The 12249-nt window shown below is 44.5% G+C and overlaps 1 protein-coding gene across 2 annotated transcripts in view; it reads left to right on the top strand.

The window, feature by feature from the left end:
• The window catches only part of RALB (RAS like proto-oncogene B), a 173084-nt gene extending 170756 nt beyond the window's left edge, over positions 1-2328 (top strand). For both annotated transcript variants that reach the window (XM_063934033.1, XM_063934034.1), the window contains one exon: positions 1688-2328. In XM_063934033.1, the coding sequence (XP_063790103.1) occupies positions 1688-1807 (120 nt within the window). In that variant the 3' untranslated portion in view covers positions 1808-2328. The remainder of the gene's footprint in view (positions 1-1687) is intronic.
• Positions 2329-12249: the final 9921 nt, after the last annotated feature.

Below are 12249 nucleotides of genomic sequence, written 5' to 3'. Positions count from 1 at the left end.
GACGGCATGGCGGTTGAATTCCGGATCCTAAAGGAAAAGGGCATTCCGGAGGAAGTCATTCCTACGCTGATAGAAGCCAGGAAAGAAGTAACCGCAAACCATTATCACCGTATTTGGCGAAAATATGTTGCATGGTGTGAGGTCAGGAAGGCCCCAACAGAGGAATTTCAGCTGGGTCGTTTTCTGCACTTCCTACAGTCAGGAGTGACTATGGGCCTAAACTTGGGTTCCATTAAGGTCCAGATTTCGGCTCTGTCGATTTTCTTCCAGAAAGAACTGGCTTCACTGCCTGGAGTTCAGACATTTGTAAAGGGAGTGCTACATATTCAGCCCCCTTTTGTGCCTCCTGTGGCACCTTGGGATCTCAACGTGGTGTTGAGTTTCCTAAAATCACATTGGTTTGAGCCACTTAAAACTGTGGATTTGAAATATCTCACGTGGAAAGTGGTCATGTTATTGGCCTTGGCTTCGGCCAGGCGTGTGTCAGAATGGGCGGCTTTGTCAGGTAAAAGCCCTTATCTGATTTTCCATATGGATAGGGCAGAATTGAGGACTCGTCCCCAGTTTCTCCCTAAGGTGGTATCAGCTTTTCACTTGAACCAACCTATTATAGTGCCTGCGGCTACTAGGGACTTGGAAGATTCCAAGTTACTGGACGTAGTATGGGCCTTAAAAAATTATATTTCCAGGACGGCTGGAGTCAGGAAAACTGACTCGCTTTTTATCCTGTAGGCACCCAACATAATAGGTGCTCCTGCTTCTAAGCAGACTTTTGCTCGCTGAATTTGTAGCACAATTCAGCTGGAGCATTCTGCGGCTGGATTGCCGCATCCTAAATCAGTAAAAGCCCATTCCACGAGGAAAGTGGGCTCATCTTGGGCGGCTGCCCGTGGGGTCTCGGCTTTACAACTTTGCCGAGCTGCAACTTGGTCAGGGGCAAACATGTTTGCTAAATTCTACAAATTTGATACCCTGGCTGAGGAGGACCTTGAGTTCTCTCATTCGGTGCTGCAGAGTCATCCGCACTCTCCCGCCCGTTTGGGAGCTTTGGTATAATCCCCATGGTCCTTTCGGAGTTCCCAGCATCCACTAGGACGTTAGAGAAAATAAGATTTTACTCACCGGTAAATCTATTTCTCGTAGTCCGTAGTGGATGCTGGGCGCCCATCCCAAGTGCGGATTGTCTGCAATACTTGTATATAGTTATTGTTAACTAAAGGGTTATTGTTATGAGCCATCTGTTGAGGCTCAGTTATGTTTCATACTGTTAACTGGATATGGTATCACGAGTTATACGGTGTGATTGGTGTGGCTGGTATGAGTCTTACCCGGGATTCAAAATCCTTCCTTATTGTGTCAGCTCTTCCGGGCACAGTATCCTAACTGAGGCTTGGAGGAGGGTCATAGTGGGAGGAGCCAGTGCACACCAGGTAGTCTAAAAGATTTCTTTTAGTTGTGCCCAGTCTCCTGTGGAGCCGCTAATCCCCATGGTCCTTTCGGAGTTCCCAGCATCCACTACGGACTACGAGAAATAAATTTACCGGTGAGTAAAATCTTATTTTCTTTTCACCACTAGGATTTATAAGATACGGAAAATGCGAGCAGCTGAGGGCAATGGATCTGAACTATTGCTCTAGTTGCGCTGGTCGAGGCACATCTTATTTTGTATTTGTTTTATTTATTTTAGGTGTTCTTTGACCTCATGAGGGAAATCCGAACGAAGAAAATGTCTGAGAATAAGGACAAGAATGGGAAGAAAAGTGGTAAAAGTAAGAAGAGCTTCAAACAACGATGCTGTCTACTGTAATCCCGAGATGGAGAGACCTACCTGTGAAGGGCTGCAGGGAGTGAGATCCCTGTTGAGAACCCACTTTCCTGTTTTGTAACTCAACAATTAGTATTTAATTCACTCAGTGCTAAAGACTAGCAGTGAGAGGTGGTGCTGTCCCTCTTTATATAAGAGGGGTATGCTCCATCTCATCCATACATTATCTGGGTTTTATTTTCCCTTCCTATTCTTCTGCCGAAAGAACAAAGTTTTACTCACGGGAAGTCAACATTTCATGCAAGATACGGCACTATGAAGGGTTGACGTTTTGAGTACTGTGTTCCACTACATATACTAAACTTCATATAGAACTCATCTGGCAGTCATACATAGAATTATACTTGCATAGTCTGGACAATTCTTAAACCTCCATTCCACGGTCCATTCGCTCCTGTGATCAGCCACGGGCTCTTCTATTGCTTTTAAAGCTTGTTTTAGGAATAAAAAGGTCAAGACGTTGTCAGTCCAGGGATAATGTTCAATAAATATGAAGAAATCCATTTCCCTTTTGTTTTTCCTCTTAAAAACTCAGGTTCTGCTGCAGTTTTTGGTTGCCAATGTTTATTTTACCTGCAGGCTGCTCTGCACGTTTCCTTTGTCTTTAAACAAGAACTCCAAAATGTTCCCAATTTACGAAATTATTCAAACACTGAACTCTGCATCAATAGGCCTAGCAGGGAAAGGTTCTGCCCATTGTTCTGTACAGGTTATTTCCAGTCATCTGCCTTTCCTAGTAAGTAATACATGTATTGACCAATTATTTACATTATCTGGCCAAGACTATTGTAAGGGTATGTATAATATAGATTACAATTTTGTTTAATTAGAATAACTTTTCTACTTATCTAAGTTTTGATAAATTGCTGAGTGAAACTCAGTCTTTTCTTCAGAAAGTGGTTTATTCCCATTCTCATATACACAAGAATAGTCCTTATCACTATATCATACAGTCCTTAGAGGCCACAAACAAACTGTAAATTACTTGTTCTGGCAAAAATATTTCTCTTTAAATTGTGTAAGCACAGTTGTATAATGTCTGCATGCAGAGAAGGTGTAAGCAGCATTAAGGTTTTATACAAAGCAAAGTGATCTATAAGGTTACAGTGTAGCTTTAGATTGTATATTTTTCTACCAATATACATCCATCTGGGTTTCCGTCTGCTTCTCTTTAGGGGTAATCTGTGCTGAATGAACACTTTGCTGTAGCAGACTAGGATTACTTACTAACATGAGCATGTAGCTCGTATCAGCCAATTGGATTCTTACGGAGATTTTTCTACAGCTGGTTAGGAAATGAAACTAAACATCTGATCGGTCTAATAAAGTACAAAGTTCTGTAAGGGCAGAGTCAGACCAGGGAACTAGGACTTTATCTCCCAGGGTGCTGGGGCTGAAGCAGAGAGCTTGTCGTGCTAGGAATTGTAGTTCTGCAACAGCTGTAGAGCAGTAGAGAGCTTGTAAAGTCTCCTTTTGTTGCTCAGAGCAAGTGGATATGACCCTTAAATACATTCCTGAGGTTGTGCCAAAACTCCTCTTTTCTTTTTCCAGTACTGACTTTCTTTAGCATAGGTGAGATGCCTAGTTCCTCTTTTGTACATGTACCACAGCAGTGATAAATGAACACCCATCTCACCCCTGCTTGGAAGGTTTAGGGAGTAATCTCTAGACTGGACTCTGTACTGTGAAAGTGAACCCTGATCGTGATATTCATGTAAAAACTATAGACCATTTTAAAATGTAAAAGTACTTGAGAACTGTTACTTTAACATACTTTATTCATTTGGAGAATACCAGATGGAAAGTGCTGTATTTGTTCGTAGTGATTTGGACCATACAGCATCAGAAAGAGAAAGTGTTATTCATGACTAAGAACTGTTCTTAAGAATCTGATAGAGTCCCAAAATATTTATTGGGGACTAATAATTATTGGAAAGGTTTAATCAAGACATATGAGGGTCTATTTTCTAAGCCTTGGAGAGAGATGAGATGAAGAGCGAGAAAGTACCAGCCAACGCAGCTCCTAACTTTCTTTTTTGTCTTTTTTTTTTAATGGAGCCTGTAAAATGGCAGTTATGAGCAGACTGGTACTTAATCTCTCTCCACTGCGTAGTAAATAGGGGTTAGGTCTGATATGCCTTCGTTCGGGATCCCGGAGGTCAGCATACCGACCCCAGGATCCCGGCCGCCAGAATGCGTTATTATGAGGGGCAGCGCAACTGAGCCCGTTGCGGGCTTGGTGGCTCGCTGCGCTCAACCCAGGTTCTATTCCCACTCTAGGTGTTGTGGACACACATGAGTGGGAATAGCCCGTTAGCCGGCTGGTGGCATTGTCAGCGGTCGGGATTCTCATGTCTGTATCGGTACCGACATAGCAACTGCACCCCATAAATAGACCCGACAGTTCATAAAAATATTTGGTTATGATTATATCTGTTATGGTATTATTTATTCCATCTCCTTAGAATTATGGGTGAGTGATGGGTTTATATATGCTTCCATATACTGGTGTGCTGTGTTTGCCAAGCAAAGAACAGTTTAGTGTTATTCACATACATTCATTAACATTAATGTCCTGTAGAAGATAGGAATGTTCATTATCAATAAACTGTTGCCATGGCATACTGATACAGTATGTTCCAGATAGGTGTATATTCCTTTTTGAGTTTAGCCGTATTTATCCAAGTAGCTGTAAGTGAATGCCCTTTTTGCCTTTGTAAAGGCTCACTTCATCAAATTATTGAATTAGTTACAAAAAAAAAGTCACTTAATACTATTAACAGTTGTTACTAATCAATTTTTTTATAAATTCATAGCTTTTTTGGTTTTGTAACACAACAATTTTATGGAATGACCCTGGAACCTACAAGTGACAGTTCTGCTGTTGTACAGTTGAGTTTAGTATGTGACTAACAACTCTTTGTAGATAGTGACAGACTACACAACGAGCATTGTTCAAAATTATGAAATCTTGTTCAAAAGTATGAAATCAAAGCCAATTTTTCTAATTAAATTGGAGTATTAAAAAAATTTCTTTTTTAAATTATACTCTACATTTTCAACATTTATTTTCATAATGGTTTCCCTTGAAATGATGTCGTCCAATACAGAGGGGGGCTTGAATGTGCCATTGTACTGTAAGTATTAACAGTATTAGCTATTTCCATTGATGCCTGAAACGGTGGAAATTCATACAATATTGTGCCAATACCTAGAGAATTGATTAGAACTTACCCGGAAAAAAGTATGTTTAAGATGATATTTTTGATAGAGATCTATTATACTAAGAAATTAAAGTCTACTTGCCCACCACAAAGGTGGCTACATTGGAAGATGGAATAATGTTATTGAGACGTAAAAAAAGTTGTTTGCTCTGGGGAAATCGCAGAGGATCTGAGAATTCAGCCAGTCTCATCACTAGGAATCAATGACTCTGCCGCAGCGTTTTCACTGGTTTCTGTCTCTTGAATATCCATCCGTTCCACCCACGATATCTCCATTCTGGGCAATGTAAAGTGTTATATTCCTGTTCCTGCCCATTTACCACTCCCTGTCCCTATGTCAAGGGTTCAGATTTTTTTCTAAGATATATTCTTTTTCAGCTGTGACATAGCAGTCTGAAATTTTCTAAATGTTTATAGGGGGGGGAAGTTTTCCGCTGTTATTTTTAGTTCATGCTAATCGCACTGATTTGTATTTCTACTGTATAATAATAAATTGGTACATTTTACATTCTATTGTATTTTTTTATTTTGTGAGTTTGTCTTAATACACATCTATAATACAGCAATGAGCAACACATTCTTAATACAAAGATTTAAAACAAGGATTTCAAAATAAATGCAAAATGTTGTAATTGATAACAAAAATTTGTATTTGATGGAATGAAACTGTAAATACACTTTTTGAAGTATTGTGATCCTATAAACTCCAATACTAGAAAGAGGATACCAATGTAGCAGCGCTCTTTGGGGTATATTTACTAAAGTTCTAATTTGTAGATGTTGCTCATAGCAACCAAATTCCAGTTGTATTTTCTAGAATGTGCTAGATAAATAAGTAGAAAATAATTGGTTGCTATGTGCATTTTCTCTTGCGTCCTAGAGGATGCTGGGGTCCATATTAGAATCATGGGGTATAGACAGGTCCACCAGGAGCCATGGGCACTTCAAGAGTTTAACAGTGTGGGCTGGCTCCTCCCTCTATGCCCCTCCTACCAGACTCCGTTTAGAAAATGTGCCCGGAGGAGTCGGTCACAGCTAGGGGAGCTCCTAGAGCTTTTTTGTTTTTGTAAAGACTAGGCACAGGGAGGCTGCTGGCAACAGCCTCTCTGCTTCGTGGGACTTAGGGGGGGGGAGTAGTGTCCAACCCTCTGAGGTTAATGGCCACTATCTCCGCTGACAGGACACTGAGCTCCTGAGGGTGATGATCGTTAGCCCCCGAGGCGACCACTCACTCCCGCAGCATGCCGCCACCCCCTAACAGAGTCAGAAGATCTCGGTGGTGAGTGTATCTCCGGTGACCCGACAAGCGGGGAGCCAGTGTGTATGGCGGCTACAGGGTGTGGAGCGCAGTACTGACACTGCTCCGGAAGGCTTCGCGGTACAGATGCGGCGCTGTGAGGGGTGCCCTGGGCCAGTGCGATACCCTTTCAACTGGTCACTCCGGCTATCGGGGGCTTCGGTTACACTGCTAGCAATATTACCTCAGGCCAGTATAAATATTTGAAATGTGCGGGAAGATGCGCCATGTTCAGAGGGCGGAGCTTCTCAGAGCGGACCCAGCAGCCCACTGGTGCCATTTTCTCCCTGCAGATCCACACGCTGAGACGCTGACAGGGAGCACTGACCCTCCACGACTCCAGATATCCTGTGCGGTACCAGGGGGTGGTAGAAGGGGGGTAGGCTGTATATTAACTGTGTAATTCTATTAAGGGTACACAGCGCCAAGCAGTTATTCTATAACTCTCTACAGGACGCTGTGTGTGCTGGCTCCAAGCTCTGTGTTTGTCTGAAGGTACTTGGGGAGGGGGGGGGGGGGGGAACTGTGTCTGACAATTCCCTGTGTGTGTGTGTGTGTGTGTGTGTGTGTGTGTGTGTATGCTAATTTCTCACATAACCATGTCCAGGGACTCTGTGTCTTGTGCGGCAGAATATGTATCTTCTCCAGAGGAATCCATTCCATGTACGCAGGAATGTAATATTTTGTCTCAGCCTTCTGAATCCGAGCCCCAGTGGGTGGCTTCTATTAAGGAGAGCATGTCCAAACTGTGGCCCTCCAGCTGTTGAGAAACTACACATCCCAGCATGCCCTGACACCGCTTTAGCATTCTCTGACAGCAAAACTGTCAGGGCATGCTGGGATATGTAGTTTCACAACAGCTGGAGGGCTGCAGTTTGGACATGCCTGTATTAAGGGAATGATATCCCAGATTTCTACTAGAATTTCACATTATGAGACTGAGTCACCGTTTTTAAAACAATCTGTGGAGGTTTTGCCTGGTTCTGTCCCCACTGCCTCAAAATCCCCTGGTGTATGCCCAAAGAAGTGTGCGCTTGCTCAGATTATGCAAGTCGACACCTACTCTGACACGGCAGACGGTGATGCGGATATGCGGGGGGGGGGGGGGGAGCTACCCTGGCAAGAGGGGTGCAACTCATGATTGAGGCTATTAGGGATGTGTTACACATTACTGACAAACCACCTGAACAGGTAGAGGAGGCTTACTTTACAGACCATAAGAAAGCCTCCCTGATCTTCCCTGCGTCTGAGGAATTAAACGCATTATTTGAAAAATCCTGGGAAAATCCAGAGAAAAAAAAACAGATCCCATAGAGGGTTCTTGTGGCTTTTCCTTTCCCTGAGGATGATAGAAAAAAGTGGGAAAACCCACCTATAGTAGACTCTTCTGTATCTAGACTGTCTAAAAAGGTGGTTTTCCCTGTCCCTGGGTCTACTGCTTTGAAAGAACTGGCAGACCGCAAGATTGAAACTACGCTCAAATCCATATACACTGCTTCAGGAGTGGCGTTAAGGCCCACTATTGCCTGTGCGTAGATTTCTAAAGCCATAGTAAAGTGGTCAGGCACATTAATAGAGGACTTAGATTCTATGGATAGAAGTGACATTAAATTGTTGTTATGTAACATACATGATTCGGCGGGTTTCATGGTGGAGGCCACGAAGGACCTGGTTAATCTGACTAGAAGAACATCATCCATGGCTGTCTCAGCACGCAGGGGACTCTGGCTACGCCAATGGTCTGCAGATGCGGAATCCAGGAGAAGTGTGGAGAACCTACCCTTCACAGGTCAGGCACTATTTGGGGAAGCATTGGATGCGTGTATTTCAACGGGAACCGCGGATAAGTCAGCCTTTCTTCCCTCAGCCTCTCAGACAATGAAGAAACCTTTTTCTACGTCCTCTATGGAGTCCTTTTCGGCCTGCAAAAGCTAAAAAGTCCAAGACTCCTACCACTTTCTTCAGAGGTGGGCAAGCAAAATCCAAAAAAATGGCACCTGCAGGTTCCCAAGACCAGAAACCTGCCTCTGTGTCCTCAAAATCCTCAGCAGGATGGAGAACGGGCAGGTGGGAGTGAGGCTCAGACGTTTCCGTCACGTCTGGGTGTCATCCGGTCTGGATCCCTGGGTACAGGATATTGTGTCCCAGGGGTACAAACTGGAGTTTCAAGGGCTCCCACCCCACAGGTTCTTCAAATCAGGCTTGCCAGCTTTGCTGACAAAAAGGGCTATCCTTCAGGAAGCCATTCATAAATTGGAAAGGTCAGATGTAATTGTTCCAGTTTCACCTCATCTGGTAAACCAGGGTTACTATTCAAACCTGTTTGTGGTACCGAAACCGGATGGCTCAGTCAGACCAATTTTGAACCTGAAATCGCTAAACCCTTATCTGAGGGACTTCAAGTTCAAAATTGAGTCTCTGAGAGCGGTGATCTCAGGGCTGGATGAGGGAGAGTTTCTGGTGTCCTTAGACATCAAGGATGCATACCTCCACATTCCGATTTGGCCGCCACACCAGGCTTATCTCAGATTTGCGCTGTTGGACTGTCACTATCTGTTCCAGGCACTGCCGTTCGGCGCCTCCACAACACCGAGGGTATTCACCAAGGTAATGGCAGATGATGATTCTCCTCCGCAGGCAGGGGGTGAATATAATTCCTTATCTGGATGATCTGATAAAGGCATCGTCCAGGGAGAGGTTGTTGCAGTCCATTGCTCTCGCGACTCGACTGCTCAGGGAACATGGATGGATCCTGAATCTTCCCAAGTCACATTTAGAGCCGACAAGGAGATTGTTTTTTCCTGGGGATGATCCTCGACACACAAGTGCAGAGAGTATTTCTACCGGTGGAGAAAGCGTTGGTGATCCAAACTATGGTCCAGGATGTCTTGAAGCCTTCCCGGGTATCGGTTCATCAGTGCATTCGCCTTCTGGGGAAGATGGTTGCCTCCTACGAGGCTCTTTAATATGGAAGATTTCATGCACGGTCCTTCCAACTGGATCTCCTGGACAAGTGGTTGGGGTCTCATCTGCACATGCACCAGATGATACGTCTGTCGCCAAAAGCAAGGATTTCACTTCTGTGGTGGCTACAATTGCCTCACCATCTAGATTGACGAAGGTTCGGGATTCAGAACTGGATCCTTCTAACCACGGATGCAAGTCTCAGAGGTTGGGGCGCAGTCACCCAAGGGGAAATCTTCCAAGGAAGGTGATCAAGTCTGGAATCCATTCTTCCGATAAACATTCTGGAACTAAGCCGTGTACAGCTGTCTTCTACAAGCGGCCCATCTTCTGCAAGATCAGGCCATTCAGGTGCAGTCGGACAATGTAACAACGGTGGCCTACATAAACCGACAGGGCATAACGAAGAGCAGAGCTGCAATGTCAGAGGTAACAAGAATCCTCCTCTGCAAAAGAATCACGCGGTGACGCTGTTAGCAATCTTCATTCCGGGAGTGGACAACTGGGAAGCGGACTTCCTCAGCAGACACGATCTCCATCCAGGAGAGTGGGGCCTCCATCCGGAGGTGTTCACGGAGGTGACAAATCTTTGGGATGTACTCCAAATAGATATGATGGCCTCCCATCTCAACATGAAGCTTTGGAGGTACTGTTCCAGGTCAATAGACCCACAAGCGGTAGCGGTGAATGCCCTGGTAACTCCGTGGGTGTTCCAGTCAGTCAGTGTACATGTTTCCTCCACTTCCACTCATTCCAAGGATTCCAAAACTCGTAAAGAGAACAAGAGTTCAGGCAATCCTCATTGTTCTGGACTGGCCAAGAAGGGCTTGGTATGTGGAATTTCTGGATCTACTGCTGGAAGACCCGAGGCCTCTTCCTCTTCGGGAGGACCTTCTGCAACAGGGGCCGTTATCCAGACTTACCACGGTTACGTTTGACGGCATGAAGGTTGAACGCCAGTTATTAGCACGGACGGGCATTCCGAACAAGGTTATTCCTACCCTGATACAGGCTAGGAAAGGAGTAACGTCTAAACATTACCATCGCTTTTGGAAAAATTATGTATCTTTGTGTGAATCCAAGAAGTTTCCTACGGTGGAGTTTCAACTGGGACGGTTTCTCCTCTTCCTGCAAGCAGGTGTGGATATGGGCCTGAGTTTGGGATCCATAAAGGTCCAGTTTTCGGCCTTATCCGTTTTCTTCCAGAAACAACTGGCTTCCCTCCCTGAGGTTCAGACTTTCTTGCACATCCAGCCTCTCTTTGTGCCGCCTACAGCATCCTGGGATCTTAATGTGGTGTTACAGTTCCTCCAATCGGATTGGTTCGAGCCTCTACAGGAGGTTGAGGTCAAGTTTCTCACGTGGAAGGCTGTCACTTTGTTGGCCTTAGCTTCTGCTAGACGTGTGTCGGAGTTGGGGGGCTTTGTCTTGTAAAAGCCCCTACTTAATCTTCCATGAAGATAGAGCTGAGCTCTGGACACGTCAGCAGTTCCTTCCAAATGTTGTGTCGGCTTTTCATATCAACCAACCTATTGTGGTGCCAGTTGCTACTGACTCCTCAATTTCATCAAAGTCCTTGGATGTTGTAAGGGCTCTGAAAATCTATGTGTAGAGGACTGCTCGTCACAGAAAATCGGACTCTGTTTATCCTGTATGATCCCAAGAAAATTGGGTGTCCTGCATCTAAGCAAATGATCTGTCGCTGGATCAGGCTCACTATCCAGCATGCATATTCTACGGCAGGATTGCCATGTCCAAAATATGTTAAGGCGCACTCTACTCGTAAGGTGGGTTCTTCCTGGGCGGCTGCCTGGGGTGTCTCGGCTTTACAGCTTTGCCGAGTGGCTCCTTGGTCTGGGTCGAACACGTTTACTAAGTTCTACAAGTTTGGTACTTTGGCCACTGAGGACCTACGGTTTGGTCAATCGGTTCTGCAGGAGCCTCCGCGCTCTCCCTCCCGTTTTGGGAGCTTTGGTACATCCCCATGGTACTAATATGGACCCCAGCATCCTCTAGGACGTAAGAGAAAATAGGATTTTAATTACCTACCGGTAAATCCTTTTCTCGTAGTCCGTAGAGGATGCTGGGTGCCCGCCCAACGCTTCGTGATCCTGCAGTGGTTACTTGGTTCAGTACTGCTTTGTTCTTGGTTAAGTACTGTTTTGTTACTTGGTTAAGTATTAAGCAGTTGCCGAGTTTTCAAGCTGGTTAGCTTGGCTTGCCTGGTATGTGTGAGCTGGTGTGAATCTCGCCACTATCTCTGTAAAATCCTTGTCTCAAAGTTGTCTGTCTCCTCTGGTACAGTTGCTAGACTGAGTCTGGTAGGAGGGGCATAGAGGGAGGAGCCATCCCACACTGTTATAGTCTTAATGTGCCCATGGCTCCTGGTGGACCCGTGTGGACCCCATGGTACTAATATGGACACCCAGCATCCTCTACAGACTACGAGATAGGATTTCAATGACCTACCGGTAAATCCTTATTTTCTCCACTTTTTAAAATCTTGCACTTTAGTAAATATATCTCTTAGAGCATAGGTCACTAAATGTAATGTTTATTCAAATAAATCAAAATTGGGCATAAATACATATTAGACTGTACCCATAAATGTATAGAAAATTATGTTGAAGAAACATTTAACTGGGAGAAGAGATGTGGCCCAGTCATTGTCACCCCGGATTAAGAATCTAATTTTTTTTTTTTTTCCCTCAAGATCCTGCCATGGGCACGGCAGTCACACCTAAAGATACATCTGTCCAATCTGTCTGGAAGGAAAAAAAATCTGGTAATGTATGGGAGCAATGACCATTTGCTGCCAAACATTGGAAACGGACAATGGTCTTAATTCCATTTGATAAAAACGATTGTTCAGATAAATTTGTTTTATCTGTTTTCAAGCAGGTGGGAGCAAATAGTTGATTGTCATTTGCTCCCATACA

This window comes from Pseudophryne corroboree, chromosome 7 (genome assembly GCF_028390025.1).
Source record: "Pseudophryne corroboree isolate aPseCor3 chromosome 7, aPseCor3.hap2, whole genome shotgun sequence".
Lineage (NCBI taxonomy): Eukaryota > Metazoa > Chordata > Amphibia > Anura > Myobatrachidae > Pseudophryne > Pseudophryne corroboree.
Note: the sequence above shows the minus strand (reverse complement) of the source record. Positions and strands in the feature narration are given on the sequence as shown.